This window comes from Agelaius phoeniceus, chromosome 3 (genome assembly GCF_051311805.1).
Source record: "Agelaius phoeniceus isolate bAgePho1 chromosome 3, bAgePho1.hap1, whole genome shotgun sequence".
Lineage (NCBI taxonomy): Eukaryota > Metazoa > Chordata > Aves > Passeriformes > Icteridae > Agelaius > Agelaius phoeniceus.
The window spans coordinates 18,986,930-19,006,802 of NC_135267.1; the positions used below are offsets into that span (position 1 = coordinate 18,986,930).

At 37.5% G+C, this 19,873-nt stretch overlaps 1 protein-coding gene across 5 annotated transcripts in view; it reads left to right on the forward strand.

Annotated features, from left to right (window-relative positions):
• Positions 1-19,873, forward strand: part of COL19A1 (collagen type XIX alpha 1 chain) — a 183,821-nt gene that overhangs the window by 154,307 nt on the left and 9,641 nt on the right. For 4 of the 5 annotated variants that reach the window (XM_077174795.1, XM_077174798.1, XM_077174796.1 and 1 more), the window contains 12 exons: positions 494-544; positions 628-672; positions 1,513-1,539; positions 2,039-2,092; positions 4,684-4,728; positions 6,789-6,833; positions 6,931-6,993; positions 8,505-8,540; positions 8,688-8,732; positions 11,120-11,290; positions 12,208-12,274; positions 14,100-14,255. In XM_077174795.1, the coding sequence (XP_077030910.1) occupies positions 494-544; positions 628-672; positions 1,513-1,539; positions 2,039-2,092; positions 4,684-4,728; positions 6,789-6,833; positions 6,931-6,993; positions 8,505-8,540; positions 8,688-8,732; positions 11,120-11,290; positions 12,208-12,274; positions 14,100-14,255 (805 nt within the window). Of the gene's footprint in view, positions 1-493; positions 545-627; positions 673-1,512; positions 1,540-2,038; positions 2,093-4,683; positions 4,729-6,788; positions 6,834-6,930; positions 6,994-8,504; positions 8,541-8,687; positions 8,733-11,119; positions 11,291-12,207; positions 12,275-14,099; positions 14,256-15,134; positions 19,013-19,873 lie in introns of those variants that run through there. The other variant, XM_077174799.1, reaches the window with a different exon arrangement.

The window sequence follows — 19,873 nt, forward strand, 5'->3', positions numbered from 1 at the left end:
AAGGTAACAGTGTCTTTTTTCTAAAGCTTTCCATACTCCATTTTTTTTTCTCTCAATTCATCACTGAGTAAGTTCAGATCACTAAAGCCCTTTAAGAATTAGTTAACCTTGGTATCCAATATTATTAGAGTAAAATTGACAGCTTGGATACCTGAGATCAGAGAACCCAGGCAACCTAGGGAAAATCTGCGGAGCTCACTGGACTCTAAATTAAGTGGAATAGTACCTAACAAAAAAATTTATCCTGGAGAATTACAATAATAAAAATCAAAATATGATGCACACTGATTTACAGGTTTCTTGGTTTATAATTTTTAAAAAAAGCCCCAAGCTGTCTTAGTGTGTATCTTATTTTCTTCTGGAATGTGGAATCTTTGGCAGATTGAGAACAAAAAGGATACCACAGCTTTGCTGAACTGCAGGACTTGAACAGGGCAATAGTTCTGCCTTTATAATTCATAAGTGACACTTACTTGGTTTTTATGCTTTAAAGGGTATGCCTTACAATGAAAGAAATGGAATGAGCAGCTTATATAAACTGCAGGTATTTCTCTTTAATGTTAATTGCTTTTTTTTCAATCCCCACCCAATTTTAGCCCAACTCAACTTTTAAACTTGCTGTTACAGGGAGGAGTGAGTGTCGCGAGTTATCCGGGTCCACCAGGACCTCCAGTAAGTGCTACCAGAAACCTCATTTCTAGCAGCTAATGGCATAGAAACAGAGAAGGGTTAGTTGCATGGAATTGGATTTTATTTGTGGAAGATTTCAATAATAAGGATTGGTATGTAGCACACATACTGTGATTTTATGTTTGCCAAGCATTTTAGCCCATTTTGGACAGTGGTTTATTTTGAATAAATCATTTCATCCTAGCAAGTAAAGGCTGCAGAAATGGTACATAATTTGGTATTGGAGCCTTTAGTGAAAGTATTCTTATACTAAAAATGTATAATTTTGTATTTATAGTTCATGGAGGCATAGTTTTGTAGTGAAATTTGGTGCCAGAAATAAGAAGCTCGGGAATTCTGATCTGAGTTCTGTCACTGTTTCACTACATGTGGCTACAGTGCAGGAAAATGTGTAAAATTAAGAATTAGATTGTGGAAGTAATACAGGGCTGGTGTCTTTCACACTGCATGCAGTACCTTGCAGCTGGACAGTGTTGCTTTGGTTCCGTGGATCTAAAGATGCTGTGCCCTTATTTACATTCTCCTCCTTTTTAGCACCATAGGCAAGTTCTGTTTTGAGATGATTGTCTCTTTGGTAACCACAGTTATGGACTGGCACCAAGCAGCAGAGCTGTCTTTCTCTGTATTCTGGAACAGCAAAACAAAACCCAAAACGTTACTAAGATTTTGTACTAAATTAATCAGCTGGGACTGGAATGAATAATGATTCTAAATGGACTGCATTAGCAAAGTATACTCATAATGCAGTCATTAAAAAAAAGCCATCTTACCATGTAACTGTTCTTCTTTAAATGTAGCTTGGTTTTTTGGGTTTTTTTGCAGGGTCCAAAAGGGGATCCTGGAACAGCGGTATGTATGTATGTATTTTTTGGTTTTGATAGAGAATTCCCCAAGTAGTTTGACACATGGTACTTCTGAAGGACAGTAAGAAATCCAAACCAAAACCTCTCAGCAGTGACAGCCAAACATGCAGTTGTAAGACAGTTTTCTAAAACAGTTTAATAATTTGTTTTCAAAAAAATTCACAAAACTTCTTTTTTTGTTTCACAATAATGCCTGGAAGCTGAATACATCTTTCTGTACTAGCACCTAGTTCTGTAATTCTGTATAACATTTTTCATCAAAATTAAATCATTGAGCCAAATACTCACACAGAGACTCTGAGAAAAGCTTAATTTGTAAATCAGTAAAATGAGGCATAACAAAATCTGTTTACCTAGTAACTGGTTAGCTGTTACAGTAATCTCAAGTTAAATAATCTGCTGTCGCTTGCTCTTTAATATTTCCCATGTTGAGTAAAGAAATTCTAATGTATGCAATCTTTTAATTTAAAAAAATTAAAAAACAGGGTGACCCAGGACCAATGGGATTACCAGGACTGGAAGGACTCCCAGGGGAAAAGGTAGGACTCCTAAAAAGAAGGCATGATTTCTTAGCAGCCACTATCTGCAGCTAAATGTTTTCTGAAGCCTTCTTTGGTTTATTTTTCATGTGTAAGTTAATGTTTCTATGAGAAAAATCTTTGCATACTTATTTATATTTTCTGGGTTTTTGCTTTAAACAAGCAAAAAACATGCTTTGCATGGGTGTAAATAACATACTCACTGAACATAAAATTTCATTTTCTGCAAATGGAAAATTGTGTGTAGAAGCCCTGGTAAAATTCTTGGTAGAATACTACTATAATTGAGAGTAATATAGTTAATATTTTCCTCTGTATGGTTCTTGTTCCCTCTTGAACATCATCTTTTGTTTACAGTCGTCTGTCTTGTTCTCAGCCTTTTTCTTTCTAATTGTGGAGGCTGATTACAAATTTAAAGAAAAGCTTTTTATAAAAGGCTAAAAAAGGATAAAAAAGTATTCATTTCTAAATATAGCAAATTACAAAACATTTAGCGGAGAAATAAAAAAAATCTGTAAATATGTTTTCTGTCAGCAAAACCAGTTTGATTTTCCCCATATCTTCTTATTTAGGAAGAAAAAGGAGTAAATTTTTTTGCAAATGAAATGTTTCTCAGCTTTTTTGAATTATGCTATTAAATGCCTTCATGCAAAATTACTTTACTGAAACTTATTTTTCATCACAAAGAAATGTAAATCCAAAGTTTCCCTCTCAATATCACTGTGTATTCCTCCTACTTGCTCAGTCGGTGACAAGATCTAAGGTCTTGTGAAAGATTTAAATAATGACAAGATCTAAGATCTAAGATCTGTACTAGATGCTTAAATTACATGAGATGGTTCTTGCTCTGGAATTCTACAATTTACAAGCAATTAAAGACTAGTCTGGTTTCAAAATGAACAAACACAGGGAGACACTACAGGTCTAACTGAGACAAAGGGGGGACAGGACTTAAATAAAGGGAATAAGCAATGGATCAGATCATATAAACCAGCTGAGTGAGTGTTTGGCCCTCTCCCAAAGTAGAAATATCCTTTCCTTAACTAAATTTGGTCAGAATTTCATATTTGTGATGCAAATAAATGAACAGAATCTCAGAGCCTGACAATCCCAGCAATATAGTGCATGCTGGGTTTTGATTTAGAGCCATGATGCTCCTCTGTGTAGCAGAATGCCATCTTCTACAGACAACATTGGCTGTCATGTCATGATGATTTCATGAACTGCTCATGTTCTCTGCATAAAATGTCCCCTACCTCAGGCTTGCTGACAGCAGCTGGTGCAACTGTGCTCCAAGCCAGACTGCTGAAAGGACCAGAATAACCCTGAAAAGAAAAAAAAAATGTTGCAAGGGAAGTGTTAGGCATTTCTAGTTTCACCATCACAGCCAGCAGATAGGGAAAACACCACAAGTTCTGGTTCTGGAGTGAGCCCTGGGGCAGAGTGCAGGGCTCCAGAGAGCGCGTCCTGCCTGCTGCAGGCACTCAGTGCTGTGCCACAGGTGGGTGTCCTGCTCCTCACGGGGTCACTGCTGCCAGAGCAGGACAGGCTGAGCTGGGTCCTCTGAGCTGCTTCTCCCAACCCCAGGCCAGACATGTAACTTGTCATCTGCTACACTGTGTGTAAGGGAGGGAAGTGCTTCTAATCAACAGCAAGATCATTGTGCACCTGAACAGGAGGATGAGGATGAGACAAACCACCATTGCTTATAAGAATAAAAACCAGAAATCCCAAAACTTCCTGGGGCTCTTATGCAGAACACAACGTGGCTGTAGCTGTTTACAGAGCTTTAGTACACCTGCTCCAGGTAACATAAACCCATCTCAGAAAAATACTGTCCTGTTAGTATGGTTTCAACAGTGCCGGGGGTTTTCTGACATAAATTCAGAAAAGAGTAGCCTGATTTTTTCACATTTGTAACCAACATTACAGTAACAGGGCACGGTGTTGCAGACTAACACGTCTGGGTAAATACTTCTGTGTAGAGTTTTACCACTTGTTGAGCTCTATCTGCTTTGGATTACAGTCCTGTCAAGAAAGATGAATTTGTGCCTGTAGCTCATCAGTTCCAACCAAAAACACAGCACTGTCCTAGCTTAAAGCATAGATGGAGGTGGCCGTGTGCTGAAACAAGAACCCTTGCCCTGAAAGGGCCGTGGCACAAGCAGAGGACATTGGCTTGTAGTAAAGGGATAACTGGGCAGCAGGAAAGCAAAAACTTCTTTGGAAGGTACATCTTAAATATGGGTATGTTGATAGGAAAGTGAATTACCCTGTGTAAATTTTGGTCATTGCCATGACCACAAACTATAATTATTTGGAGAACTCCAGATAAGTCAGGGACTTTCCATCCCTTTTCAAGGGAGGTCTCATGCAGAAACAAAGGGAAACATTATATGAGAGAACCTAAACAGAGGATTTTGGTTACTTGCTCAAGTCTGTATAATCAGCCAGTGGCACAGATAAATATTAGCATTTAGCCTGGCTCTTGTCCTCATTTTCATTTCACTTCCTTGGGTTTTAATGGGAATCCACCAAGAAACTTCTGGTTTGATTGTTGTAGTTTAAACATAGATTTATCTTTTCTTTAGGGTGACCGTGGACCAGCTGGAGCACCAGGAGTGTCAGGGACACCAGTATGTATATTCTTTAAAGAAAACTCTGGTTTTAGAAGCTGAAAAACCAGGTCAAGCAAGGTGCTGAGCTGTAGTCTCAGTCCTTGTGGGACACCAGTGCTTGGTTTGTGCTTTATATGTAGGTATGATTATGGGTTTTCCCTAAAGAAATTAGAGTTTTAATAGCAGCAAGGGTTCATATTATTATTAAAATGACAGAGCGAGTGAGGTGAATACATGATAAAGCTGGAACTCAAAACTGCATATGCTTAGTTAAGAAATGTGAGATTCTTCTCATTGCCTCTGTTTAATATAGATAAAGACATTTTTTGTGTTCCTGGGCATGCACAAATTTCTGAGCATCTTTCTATCACAAAGAAAAATCATGAGCATTATTTATTGCAGCCCACAAGGATCTGCATATCAAGTCGATCAAACATTTGCTCTAGGAGAATGCTTTGTCAGCTATTTACATATGGTATTCAGAGGAGTTTCTGAAAGTCATAGAGGAACTTTGTTGTAGGTGAAAGTAAAAGTAACTAATAATAAATTGAAATTATAATTATTCATTTGTGTTCCTAAAGGAAATGAAGATATTAGATTTCATTCACCGTTTAATAAAAAAGTTTATCCATATTTCAGGAGGCAATATGGAGTTATTTATATGCAAATAGATTTATTATTAAATTTTGGCAGCTACCAATACATTCAGAAGCTGTTTAAATTATAAATATATGTTTCATGAAATAAAGAGAAATATGTGTCTACACACTCCCATTTCCATTAGCCACTGATTTAGTCTATTTACTGTGAGTTCCAAGAGAGAACATCATCTTAAATAGCCTAATTTCATTGGGTTTTCCTAAAAGAATTGCACATTTAAGGGGAAAAGTATTTCTCTGAGCTTTATAGCAGATGTAAGAATTTCAAAGTTTGTTGTTCTGAAACAGATTTTGCACTGTTAATAATGACACTGCACAGTTGTGCCCTTCCTGTGAATTTCCCTCTGGATATGTCCCAAGTTATTGAATTAAGTTCTCTATTCAAGATGGATAAGAAATATTTAATGAGGCCCCTTCTTTAGTGATGAATTTGTATTCTGTTGACTAATAAAATCCAGTGAAATAAAATATTTTCCCCTGAAATAAATTGGATTTCTTCACAATTATGCTAAGGAGTTTTAATCAGCAAAGTAGTAGATATGAGAGACAAATTTTTTTCAGTAGTCTAGGAGTATTTTGAGACATATCCACACATCTTGCTGGAAAAGAATTTGTCTTCTGTACCTGTCATTATTCCCTAGATTGAATAGTGGACCCTCTTCCCCATCTGAGAATGTAAACCTCTTCTTTTCACTTTGGTGTTTTGCTGAGATTGTCAGGGCAACTTGGACTGAGATCCTGCAAGCATTGCCATCAATGCCTATTTCAGCACAAACCCTCAGTGCTGCTGTTCCCAGAGTTGTCCCTGGTCTTGATGGGTTTGGTCTCTCACTTGTACAAGTCACCTGAGGACCTGCTCTAAGGAAACTTTCAGAAAATGTAGGTTCAAGTTGTTAAAAGAAAGGCATCCAAAAGAGACACTTAAAATCAACATTTAAATGATGTCATAAGAGAGTATTGTGAATTCTGGCAGGGTGAACATAAAATGACAATAGAACTGGCCAAAAAATATCATGAAGAAAATTTGCAGAAGGTGTTAAGTGAGTAATAAAGTCATATACAAAAAAAAAAAAAAAATCGGGGCTAGAAATTACCTGAAGGAAAAAAACATTGATTTTACATACACATTGAAAAACTTTGATCTGACTATGACTTCTCAAGATGAAAATCATAGTGTTGTAAAAAAAATTTCATAAAAGCATCTTAGTATCCAAGAAGGGTAAGCAAAACCAAGCGACTAGTAACATTTAAAACGAGAGCCTGTTCATTAAATATGACAAAAATCTGGTAAAATATTTCTTTTTCCTTTCTTAAAGCATTAATACCATGAATATTTTTCCCATAGATATATTTTTGATATAGAGGAAAATTTTATTTGGCTTCCTAATAAAATGAATGTGTGATATTCTCTTTTTGCAGGGAAAGCCGGGATCTCCTGGGTCCCCAGGCTTGCCAGGAGAACCTGTAAGTACAGATTTGAGTTCTGGATTCTTACAATGGCAAACAAATATTTCAGACACCTAGTGCAAGATTTGTCATGCAGTATTTTCTTCTTCCTTAGGGTGAAAGAGGACCTATAGGAGATATAGGCTTCCCTGGTCCAGAAGGGCCACAAGGAAAACCAGTAAGCAATTTTATACTGAATTTATCATTTGCTACAAAAAGACATGGTTTAGTTTATCAGAAGTTACAAAAGAAAGGACATTACATCTTGCTTTGTGTTAGAGTAGGTGACATGTGAAGAACATAACAGAGCTGCACTGCTCAATATTAACCATGCAAAAACCAATTCCTGGTATTGTGGTGTTTTAATAGTTAATGTTACTGAGATGTTGCCTTTAAAGGTCTTATGAAGGTCATTTGGATCTTGTTGACATAAAGTTTCCTCTTGTACTTTTTCCAGGGGGAGAATGTGAACCCAGAGGCTGAGCAGAGTCAGTAAAGGATGGGGTGACAGGACAGGTTCTCAGTTTCAGTTTAGATAGAGAAGCTTGGCCTTCACGACTGAATAAACTTTGAGACTCCTCTGTATACAGGTGATGCAACACAGCAGCTGAGGCATTTACTGTTCACTTAGGAGATGTCTAATCTGCTCCCTTTATGTAATAAAAGTGTGACAGCAGTGTAGCCAGCCCTGTCTGAGCTGCTTTTAGAAAGCAGTTTATATTCCAGAAGGGGTTCAGCCAGGGTAGTGCAGGACTCATTATCTCCCCTGAACCTTGGTGTTTTGGGGATGAGCATGAGCAGCAGACCTTTGCAGCTTGTCAGCACATCTCCACATTACACTTCTGCCTTGAAAGAAGACACAGTTTCTGTACCCACAGCAGCAAATTAGCCCAAGGTGCCTAATCTGTGCAAAACCCCACTTTGCAGTGTATGAGGAGAAAGAAATATTCCTGCTGTCTCTGCTCATACAAGTCATCCTTTCTCACTCACAGCTGTGAGTTTGCTACTCACAGATCCATAAATATCCTACTAAATTAAACACTGCCAGAGCCTTTATCTTGCAATTATCTGGCATTGTACAATTGTTAATATAATCTCTGACATTGTTTTGGCCCATACCATCTAGGACTCTCAGATCATGCCACATTCCAGTCTGGAAGATAATGTGGGCCTGGAACAGTTTCCAGCAGTTGCTATGAGTGCAACCACCTTCTTTGGGGAAGGAAATGGCTGTAACCCATGAGACCAAAACTGTGCCATGCTGCAAGTCCTGACAACCAAAGAATGGATCTGGACTTGTAAGAGTAAGGCATAATCTCTGTAAGAGCAGAAGGGTAATTCAGCACCAAGGCTAATATCTAGAATAAAAGCAGCAAGTCATAATACAACCATGGGAGAGAGTTCTAGAAAAAGAACTCTCTCCCATGGTTGTATTATGACTTGCTGCTACTGAAAAAGTGCATGTGCATATACAAATATTCCAAATTTGCAAAATTTCCCTATAGTTTGTCATTCAAAGTTGGATGATCATTAGATTTGGTGCACATCTTGATGCTCTTTGTATTTCTATATTGTAGCCTTACAAACTGCTGCTTCTGTAGCTTCAGAACATTTACTGATATGGCACTAAACACTGAGCTTTACCCTTTATACTTTAAAAACACATAAACATATTAATTTTTTTCCTAGGGAATCAATGGAAAAGATGGATTGCCAGGTCCTCCGGTAAGAAAACATGCTTTTGTGTATTTTATTCCTCACAGAAACCACAGCTGTTAATCTTAGGCAGTTGCTTTCCATTCTGCTAACACATGAATACACAACAAAGCCTTTAACTGATAAGTTTTCCTTTTTTCAAAAACCATATTTCAGGGTGCTGTGGGGAGACCAGGAGACAGAGGACCCAAAGGAGAACGTGTAAGTCCCTATTATGATAACTTTTCTCTTTTCACTGAGCATATAAACACCTCATCAGCACCTATCTTATAGGCAAAATCAAGAAATTAATTCTCTGTGAACTTCAAGCAGCCACTTAAACATCTAAGGTTTAGGTCCTAGACACCACTTCAAGGAATTAGAGTTGATTTGTCTTCTGCATTTAGAGTAAAAACACATTTTATAGACTTTCTAACACAGCTGGCCTGGACAGTGTAAATTGATCAATAGGCTGAAAATTTGAAAGCAGATAATCCAGTTATGCTGTTGTTAGACTTTACAAAAGCCATGGACTTGCCCTGTTGTCCTCCTTTCTATGTCACAGACACAAATCATGTTTTATGTAAAACAAGCTTGTCACACTTAGGCAGCAGGAATGCCAGTGCAATACCTGACTGCTTCCCAAACCCTTCAGACAGTTCTGTTCATGGTAACAAGGTCATGGTGGGCAGGAATGATTATGGGAGGTGAGAGATGAGTTTATATATCTATATACATGTATATGTATGAAAGACTGTCTTCTTATAACAGTCCCAAAGTCCTGATGTCCTAATCACATGGCTGCCACATTTATTTGATGATGCAGAGAAGCATCTCCTTGTTTAATCTGGAAAAGGAAATGCTGCTTTATGACACTGAAGAGACGTAAGGGTTTAACAATTATTACAATTATCCCTTTAAAAATTAACTGTTTGCAACATTCTGATTTGCCTTTAAGGACACAGGTCTGCATCTGTGATAGAGATTGCAATGAGCACAGAAAATAAAGTCAAGGTTTTCTTGCAGCCATTATTATTATTAGTGCTGTACAGCATGCTCCTTCAGTTTGAGACAGCTGTTGTAGTTACAGAAAAGAGAAGCATCAAAATTGGAAGGACAGAATAAAACTCTTGAGGTTTTCTTGTCTGATATAAAAATGTCCTTATAGAATCTCTTTTAAGAAGGAATAAGCCACCTGGGCTGAAATAGTTTAATATATCCTTTGAGTGACTAAACACTACTGTTATTACTACTTTATAAACTGAGTGACAAACTAGATTGAAGACATGTTTTATACCAACCTGTTTTCTAGTGATTTCAACAGATACAAGTGCTAGTGGCTTGCTTGTTTTTTGCTGTTATCTCCAGACCTTGATCACAGATTGTGAACCTGCTGGAGTAGAGCAGGTAGAAACAGGAAAAACAGCAGTTCCTTCTGCACAGAATCTGGTACAAGATAAAATACCAGAGATAGGAGAGTGCTAGAAAGGAAAAATGAATAAAGCAGCACCTTAGGCAGAGATCACAAAGTACAAATGTCCTTAATTTTGTACAATTCATAGTGGAGAGTTTAAAGAGGAATCTGGAGGAATATATCACCTAGTTTATGAATTTTAACAAGGACCTTTTTCAAAATGTGAAGAAAACACTGGAGGCAGCTAAAAAATGCTTGTTTGAAAAGCTGCTGTAGTATTTGATTTGCCTCCTACACACTGGCAGCCTGTAAAACATGGATTGTTTATAAGAAAAGGATCAGCTTCACACTGGTATAGTACCACAATTCTAGAGAAATTTGCCTTTTTCTTTATCTCTGGTAGTAGAGCTATCTGTACCTACTCTGCAGGGTTATAAACCTGAGAACTTATCTATCACAGAACCATAGAAAGGCCTGGGCTGGAAGGTACCTTTAAAGATCATCAAGTTCCAGCCACCTTGCCATTGACCTTTCATCAGACCAGGTTGCTCTAAGCCCCATCCAACCTGGCCTTAATATATTTCCAGGGTTAGAGCATCCAGAGCTTCTCTGGACAACTTGTTCCAGTGCCTCACAGTAAAGAATTTCTTCCTAATATCTCATCTAAACTGACTCTCTTTCAGTCTGAAGCCATTACCCCCTTGTCCTGTCACCAAATGTCCTTCTTAAAAATTCCTCTCCAGCTTCCTCCTAGTATCTTTGGGTACTGGAAACAACTTAGATTAACTATAATTTTGTGTAAATGAAGACAAAAAATAGTAGGCTTCTAAGGAAAGTTACAGGAAATGTCCTAGTGTCTTTTGCCTGTGTGAATTTGAGCACCTGAATTAGACCTATGCCCTAATTGACATTCCTAGTTCCTTGTATAAGGGCTAAATCTTTCTATACTCAAGTTCTGTCCTTGAAAACTGGGCTACACAGTCAAGCTATTCTTTTTGTAGTCGACTTCAACATCAAAATTGCAAGAAAACAAAATATGTTTTCAGACACAAGGTTCAGCCTGGAAAATCATCTTCCCTGCATGACTCAGTCTGTTTCTGAACAGGCAAGAATTTTCTCTTTAGCATTCTCAAGTGGCTTTTCAGGTTTGTTCCACGATGTGCAATGGTTTTCCTTCTGCTTTTATTTTACATAGGGAGATCAGGGTATTCCAGGGGACAGAGGTCCCCAGGGTGAACGAGGGAAGCCCGGCCCATCAGGAGAAAAGGGGGATGTGGGTCCTGCTGGCCCTCCAGGAGACAGAGGCTATCCAGGATCACCAGGTCATCAAGGTCCCCCAGGATCACCAGGACCCCCAGGGTTTCCAGTAAGTAAATATAAGGTTGTTTGTGTATTCAGACAAGTTATGAAGGTGACATGGGCTGAGCAGTGGAAATTCAACTGAGAAATAGCACAGTATTAGAAAACCTAAGGATTTCTCTCAGATAATTTCCTTTAAGGTGAAGAAAATATACCCACATGATCAGGCAGTTATTTTTAATTATTTTTTAAAACATCTGCTATGGATAAGCTTTAATTATTTATTTCTTTAGTTCCTGCATACCAATGTGGCTGCTCAGTACTGTTAATTTTCACATTTTCCATAAGATTAAGAGCTGCAGTCTGAGCCTTTGCAACTGGGAAAGAAAAGGAGGCAGCCAAAACTGATTCTCAACAGAAGAGAAATCAGTATTTAGAAAGACAATGAAATTCTGCTTGCCAGTGGTAGATATCTTGATTTTTCTGCATGAGCACACAGGCACACACATCCATATTATGGGTTCTTTTTAACCTCAGTTATGTAAGGTAAAGCTCTAAAACACTTTTCCAGTGAAGTTACTGGGACCATGGTTCTGTTCTGGTCAGCAGTGCATCAGAGCAAGTAGTCCCCAGGGCAGGTGAGAAGTTGGAAGATGCCATGCAAAACTAAATCAGATTTTTGTCCCTGATCATCCTTACTTTCTTGTGCAAGGTAAATTCAATACTCATCACATCCTGGTCATCTTGGCAGCTGGGAGTGCTTCTCCCACTTCATGCCACTAGTATCTTTACAATATTATAATGTATTTGCAGTAAAGTGGCCTTTGCAGTAAAATAAATAACAAAAATAAATTAAAACACTTATCTGTAGGTGAAAGGTTTATATTGGTAATGCTAATTTGAGCATTTCTTATTTTTGTAGCATCATAAATTGTCCTTTGCATATTCCTTCTGATACATATCACCTTTCTTTTTTCTCATCAGGCTGATGCAATTTCACTTGAAGAAATAAAAAAATATATCAAACAAGAGGTTCTTAAGGTATTTGAAGGTAAGAATAGGAAATATTATGCAACTAAATCTGAAATTCTGCTCTAAATTTCTTTACATGTTATCTAACTTACATTGGACTTAGCAGGTACCTTGTTGCTGTAGCTGTGTTTAGCAAGTCTACATGATTCTGTTCAAGCAATGAGAGGTTAGAGTATCTGTTAAACAGAGTATTTCCTGTGTAAAAGATTAGCACTGAAGGATAGTCTGCTCCAAATCACAATAGCAAACAGAAGTGTCATTGTAGGTACATATATGTAGCATGTATCACTGCAGATACTGTTTATCTACCACATACCAGTAAGACATTGAAGTGTTGCTAAAGGAGAGACCACAGATATACCTAATTATTTTGCCCCCTTAGTGGCTGACTGTCTAAATAAGAGAAAGGTTCAATACCCTTCAGTCACATAGGTTTAAACTGCTCTTCAGTTTTCTCAGCAAATATCCCTGCTGAGTTCCAGAACTCCCTGCCAGACCGCCACCATCTGGCACAGTTTTAGGCAAGTACCAGATTCAGACAAAGCCTTTGTATTATGTAAGATTTCTTAGATGAGTCCTAACTCTGAAAAGGAAATATTTTTCTTCCCCAGCATTCCTTTAGTCATGGTAGAAAAGCTGTGACTCAGGTTTCTGAAACAAGCTTCTTCATGAACACCCCTTAACAGCAGCTTCTCTTCCATTGCAAAATGCATTTCTTATATCCTCTGTATGCTTTGTTATTCTGTCATTAATATTTGTGGGCAAAAACCATCTTTTAGAGATAAAAGAAATTATATAAAGCTTGAGACTTCTTAACCTGTTCAGGCAGTTTTTCACTTTATAACAAGGCTATCACTTTGTGCATTATCACCTTTTCCCAGGGTGCTACCCCTCAGAGTTCAACCTATTATGTATTTCAAGAGCAGTTTATTGAGTGAAGTCACCTCCTTTTCCCATTCAGATAGAATGGTAACAAATATTTAGTCTATTCACAAAAAGAAGGCATTATAAGGTGCCCTGCCTACAGGGAATAAAGTATTTTTGTCTTTATAGCTATTCCCTTTTCTACATCTCGCTACTGCTCCCTCAGATCTTCCAGTTTTGGCATTGTTTAATTTTGTTTACTTTCTATCACTTTCCTTCTTTTTTGTTTGTTGCCCACTCTTCTCTAATTTTTTTTCTTAAATCTTAAAACTCCACCATTGTAAACACCCACTAAGTTGTGGAATGTTTAGGGCTTTAATCTGGTGTAAATGAGACAGAGCCAGGGTTAGTACATATTTTACCTACCTCTAAGGAACAGTAAAATATTACCAAGAACACCTTATCTCACCAGCATGAAAATTTCTATTCTGAAATATCTGCAATTAATACTTTTTGCTGAGTGCTTTCAGGTTTTTTACAACAGTTTTCAGGGTTCCAGCACATTTCAAGAACTGTTCACAGGATTTAATCTCTACTTTGCAGCTTAATATGAGTTACAAAAATAGAAGGTAGCCCTCCATCAGTATGTTAAGTACTAATTATTCTGTCTATGTGTTTTAAGTACTTCCATGAACAGGAGTCAGAAATAATTTGAAATATTGGAATATGTTAGTAATAGAGAGTAGCAATAGAAACTTTAATACAAATTAATTCTGATTATTTCAAAGGGTAAAGACTCAGACATGAATCCGAGTCGGAACTGAAGGTCTCAGTGCCTATTGGAGGATTTAATACCTTGACATTAAGAAGAATTAAACACCCTACTTACAGAAACTTTAGCTGGGGCTTTGGGATTTTTTTCCCCTTTTTTTGCTAGCAGATTTCTTACCAACTTTTTCCTATGTCTTTGATTAATGAAGAAAGGATGGGTCAATTTGTATCCCAGCTGAAGCTGCCTGCTGCAATGCTTGCCTCCCAAGCTCATGGAAAACCAGGGCCCCCAGGAAAAGATGGATCACCAGGGCCACCAGGAAAGGATGGTTTGCCAGGGCCACCAGGAGAGCGTGGAATTCAAGGTAGGGATTCCAAAAACTGTTCCTTTTAGTTGTATCTTGAAATCCTTAGACACTTGCTAATGTTTATTAAATAAGCCAGGACTACCTATCTAGCTTTCTAATGATTAACTTTTAAACTTATGTACTTATGTTTTTCCAGACCACATCTAAATATTAACCCATAGTAAATGTGTGGATTTTACTGATTAAAACCTCCTAATCAGTGCATTTTATTCTAATCAGTTATAAAGTTAATTATTGACAGATATCTAAATCTGACAGAACTACTGTAGCAGGTTATTTTTTTTCCTACAAAATACTTGAATAAGGAAGAAAAACAATGCCAACACTCTTGCTATTTAGATTCAGCTACATATTTAAAGACCATCTTATTTAAGAAAAAAAAAATCTTTCTGTCTCCTGGTCCAACTGCTCTCAGTTCAGATCCTGAGAAAATACAGGGCAGGAAAAAATGAAGAAAAATATTCTTCTTTAAGAAGCAGTGAAAGATTACTGAAATATTACTAAATTAATTTTTCTTATGGTGAAGGAACCTATTTTCATAAAAGAAGAAATCAGAGTAATCAGTTTTTCACTAACTTAAGGCATCAACTGTACCCCAAACAGTAATTTGTGCATTGCAATGCACTTAGACAGTATCATACTCTCATTTCTGTGAACTACTTTTACTGCAAAAGTGTCTTTTACTGCAAAATTAGCTCTGAGGGATCCAGGATCATTGTAGTTGTGCTCTACTGTAGAGCCAGCCTTTCAGAGATTAAAAGAAAGATGAGAATAGACTAGAAAGAAAAAAGAATTTATAGATGAATAATATTTTGTGGGTGGGTAACATGTAATTTGCAGTTTATCTGTAGGTAGTTCTTTATTATCTTTTGTTAGTTTGGTCTGCTCTGGAGTCAGAGCAAGTCAGACTGGAATGAAGAACATGCCAGCAAAGCTGAAGATGTGTGGATCCTAAAGCTATCAGAAGAATAAGGACTTACTAACATTGATAAGCGCAAACCACTGACAGAAGCTTGAAAAATGTGATGAGCTCAGAATGAGAAGAACAAGAATAAAGGATCAAGGAAAACAATAAAAGGCTTAGAATCTTACAACACTGACTTCATCGTTACCTAAATATTCAGATCACTGCAAATAGTCACCTTCAATGTCAGTGCCAGATTGTTCAATGATGATGTGTGTACTGGATAGTCTCAAACACTTCTGGGAAGAGAAACCTTGCACTAAGTTTCCTTTCCAGCTAGTGAGCATCAAGACTAAAAGATGATAGCTATGCTTGAAAAAAAACCAAACAAAAAAAAAGCTGCTTTTCCATATCTTATAGTTAAGTAAAATAGTGCCCCATGTACACAGCATTTCCATTTATTTTACCAATATGCTCAATACTTGTTTTTGATTAGTAAAAGGTAAGCTAAGTGTGAAGCCTTTAATTCTATGATACATAAAAAGATACAAAAAATTACACTTCCATGGAAAGAAAACCAAAAGTTTACCTTGCCTCTTTTTTATACTGCAAATAAGAGACTGTCCTGTAAGAGGTGCATACTTACACACACCCTTCACACCTTCCTCAGTTGTGCCTGTGCATGTTACTGCTTTGTGCCAAGAGTAAAAAGAAATTCAAATCTCTGAGCAGATTGAAAAGTATCTTTTTATATTCCAGCTTGTCTTCAGCCATAAAATACATAGCAAACAAGACTTCTTGGTGAAGCACATTACGTGCATGTGTGGCTGGGCCCTTTCAGGTAGCATGCTGTGTGCACAAGTCCTGATACAGGCTTGGTATTGACTGATGGACACTTCTTATTCTATTTCTCACTTGGGTGTAGCCCAACTGCCAACTCCAGGGATTTGCTGTGTGCAGTAATACGGGGCCAAGTGAGTCACTTGTCCCACACAGGCAGTGAGAAGAAGTGGATGCTTGTGGCAAGCAATTAACAGGACCTCTGTGAATATGTCCTGTTTGTGATGCTGCATGCAGAGCCTGCTAGAGCCAGCCAGATGCTGCTGGGTGTCTGGAGAGGTGTTTAACTTCATCTGAGGATTCACAGGGGTCTCTCCATACAGCCTGAGTGTGGTGCTGGTTCCCCTGGAAACTGGTCAGGAATGATTTGGCTGGATTCCAATAGAATGTCCTTCTGCACAGCAAACTACTAGGTTGTGGGTTACTCCCAGAAGCAAAAAAGAGAGATACTAACTTTTGGACTTATAGGCATGGTTTTCAAAAAGTGTATTTGAAGAATTGCTAGACTCTTATGCAGAGATTCATTCCCGTCTAAGGAAGTCCAGAATTTTTACCTGCTGGCCTTCAGCAAGGTTGTTCATAGTGTTCCTCATAACTTTCCCAGTGGTTCAGGTAGATATAATTTATAGGATGGTCTCATTAGAAATATAGCATGCAAGCAAAATAGAATTGCAACTTAAATTGTGAAACACATAATTGGTATTCAAATGGCCAATGGAAGATTTATATATATATATATATATATATATAAATTTCAAAAATAACCTATGCATCTGCAAGCTGATGCTCTGAGGCAGGAATAATGGTAAAAAGTACAGCATGTCCTTAAGGGAGAACAGAGGGACTTTACTCTGCATGAGTTTTAAGGTATGTTTATATCTCCTAGAGAATTAGAAAGTTTATTTCAAGACTTTGCAAACAAGATATATCAATGTCATCCATCTGCAAACACACAGTCAGCTTGTCATGTGTAAGAGGATCTAGCTCAATTAACTCCACTGACTTAATTGGATTTTTAAAATTGTAATAGTAAGGGAATTTTGGTCCATTAGATGAACTGCACCTTGTGATAATTTAACAATCCAGAGACCCCTTATGTTAATATGACTTGATTTTTTTTTCAATAGAGAAAAGATTGTATCCTAGTTAAAATTCACTCTTTCTGTCAAACTGAGAAATTTGACAGAATTTCCTTATTTTCTTATGTTCCTTTTTTATAGGTCCTCATAACCTATAAATATAGGTCCTCATAGCCTCATTCTTTGAGGCTACCAAACTTGTGGTAGCCTCAAGGAATCAAAAAAAAGAGCTCAGCTCAGAAAATAAAAATACCATACAATGAATAGTGAAAGCTCCTTATCTTTATTGGTAATCTCTGTTTTAAAGTTTATGTCTCTTATTATAATTACTAATTTGTATGGTGGAAGCATGTAGAAACCTTGGCTTACATCAGGAGCCCATTGTAGTGGATGTTGTCTGTAGACAGTCGCTCTTCTGAAATAGCTGCACTGGTTTCAAGAGATACCTCCTGCAAAATGTTCTCTGCTGTGGAGGTTAAAGTTAACCTGTTTTTCTTTGATTTGAAACCCATCTGCTCCCTCTCAGCTGAGAGAGCTGTAACACACAGAAGGAAGTCAGAACATGTATTGGTGGCTGGATGAGAGGGCTTCACCTTAGCACCCTCTCTGTTGCTTTGCAGTCTTTTTAAGGACACAGAGTATTTGCACAGTAAAGCACAGAGGATACTTTGGTCTCATTGTTCCCTGTGGTGGTAATCTCTTTGCCCTGTATTTGTATTAAAGAACCTCAGATTTTTCTAGATACTTGACATGTTAGTTTCAGGTGCTGCATTGTCCATGCTGATGGAAGAGGCTCTCCATGATACGGGTGCAATAGCTTCCAGAGCAGTTTAAATACCTTTCACCCCTGAGTTCATGGACATGAACTTCTGTCATTTCATGTAGAGCCAAGGGTGTAGCAGTAGTGACACTTTTGACCATGCTGTTTGTGGCAAGCACCAAACTGAGAGCTGAATTCCAGCTGTTACTACTCATCTATGAGCAAAAGCTTATCTGTATGAACACAAACTTGCTACAGGCTGCTACCAAGTCTTTACCATACTGCCCACGTTGGGTATGTGCTTGTCATAACAGAACTTTAGGGTTGCAGAAATCACAAGAAAACTTCTAGAACCTGAGTGAAAGGTTCTGCTAAAACAGTTACCTTTTGAATTAAGCAGGTGCCTCTTACTGAAATTGTAATTCTACCAGGAAAAGTAGATAGCATCTTATATGTGCCTTTACATTAAAAACAATAAATTAAATCTGTTTTATGTGTATGGTAATATTTTCCTTTGACTATGTATGAGTTTGTCAGTCTAAGCTCAGAAAGAAGGTGATATTATCATCTAGAGGTGTAATCATGGCCTTGCTTCTGAGCAAAATATACCTCATTAAAAATCAAATATTTTTCTGCCAGAATTACACATTACATTGTTCACATTGTTTACATATAAGTCTGTTCATTAAAATTCTTGCATTCTATCAAATAAAGCCTTATTGTTAGACAAGGTATTTGGGAATTTTTGTATAAACTTCAGTGCTAGCAGAACTTACCTGCCACCATGTAAAAACTACACCCTTGCACATGTATTTGGATACAGCCAATAATGGTTTATCACTAAACCGTGCTGCTCTTTGTCCTACTTTTTTCCTTATTTTCTTGTGTTCCAGTGATGTTTACAGAATCATTCAGTCTATCTCAGTTGTTTTCAATTATGGTGTGTCAGAGACCTGCAGTAATGTTTACCATGGATATTGTAAATGTGATGTATGGTACCTTTGATTTCTCTCTCTTCTCCATAACTAAAGAAACACAAAACAAATCATTAGTGGCAGCAGTCCATTGTAAAATTAGAGTTAACTGGGTTTGTAGTGGGAAATGCATTGTAAATGTTGACTGTAAATTAAAAAACATTGAGAAATATAAAATAAATAGGGCATGTAATTGATCCTGTGGTTGTATTATTGAGCTTTGCAAAAAGCAGCAATAATAGAAGTTGCACAAGATTTTTCAGAACAAACCAACTTGGTCTAGTTATAAATATTACTATGGTCATTGGAGAGTAAATCCAAATTCAAAATCCAGTACAAATACCTGCATATTCCTTTTTCTTAGTCTTTATAGCTTGTGTGTGTATATGCCTTGTACAATTCTGCTTAACATAACTCAGTGACCAGAATGCATGGTTAATTTGAATTTGGTTTTCTGTGAGATTTTAAACTGTTGATTTCCTTTAGTTGTGTTATGTATAGCACCCTGCATGCATTTTGTAACATTCTTGCCTCACTGTAATTTCCTTGTTGTGGTGCTGAGAGGAGTAAGATGATTGATGCTTTGTTTTGAAAGCTGGAATGATTGCAACAGATAACAGACTTTCTACTGAAGCATAAAATGAGCTTGTGTGTAACAGAAAGCTTGAATGCTCTGTGTACCATTCCTACTGCATTGTGTCTGTTGTAGCAACGTTGAATTGGTACCCACAGCCCTCAAAGTAATTTCCTTCTGGAATGTCCTGTAAGGTAGCAGTGCTGCACACACCACAGCACACTGACAAGACATCCTTTGCCATCCACCTGTCAGTGCCAGTAAATCTTCATGGGACATCAGGTGGATTGGCATGGCTGTGCTCTTCTCTTTTAATTCAAACTAAGTAACAGTTCTTCACGAGAGGAAGAACTCAATGGTTTATTCTATGGCATAGGTGATGCTAAAAATATACTGGTCCTTGAAGCAGGAAGATTTTAATTCCAGATGTGACCAGAAATCAGCAAATTAATCCTAAACTTTTGTCACCTTACATGCCAGCATC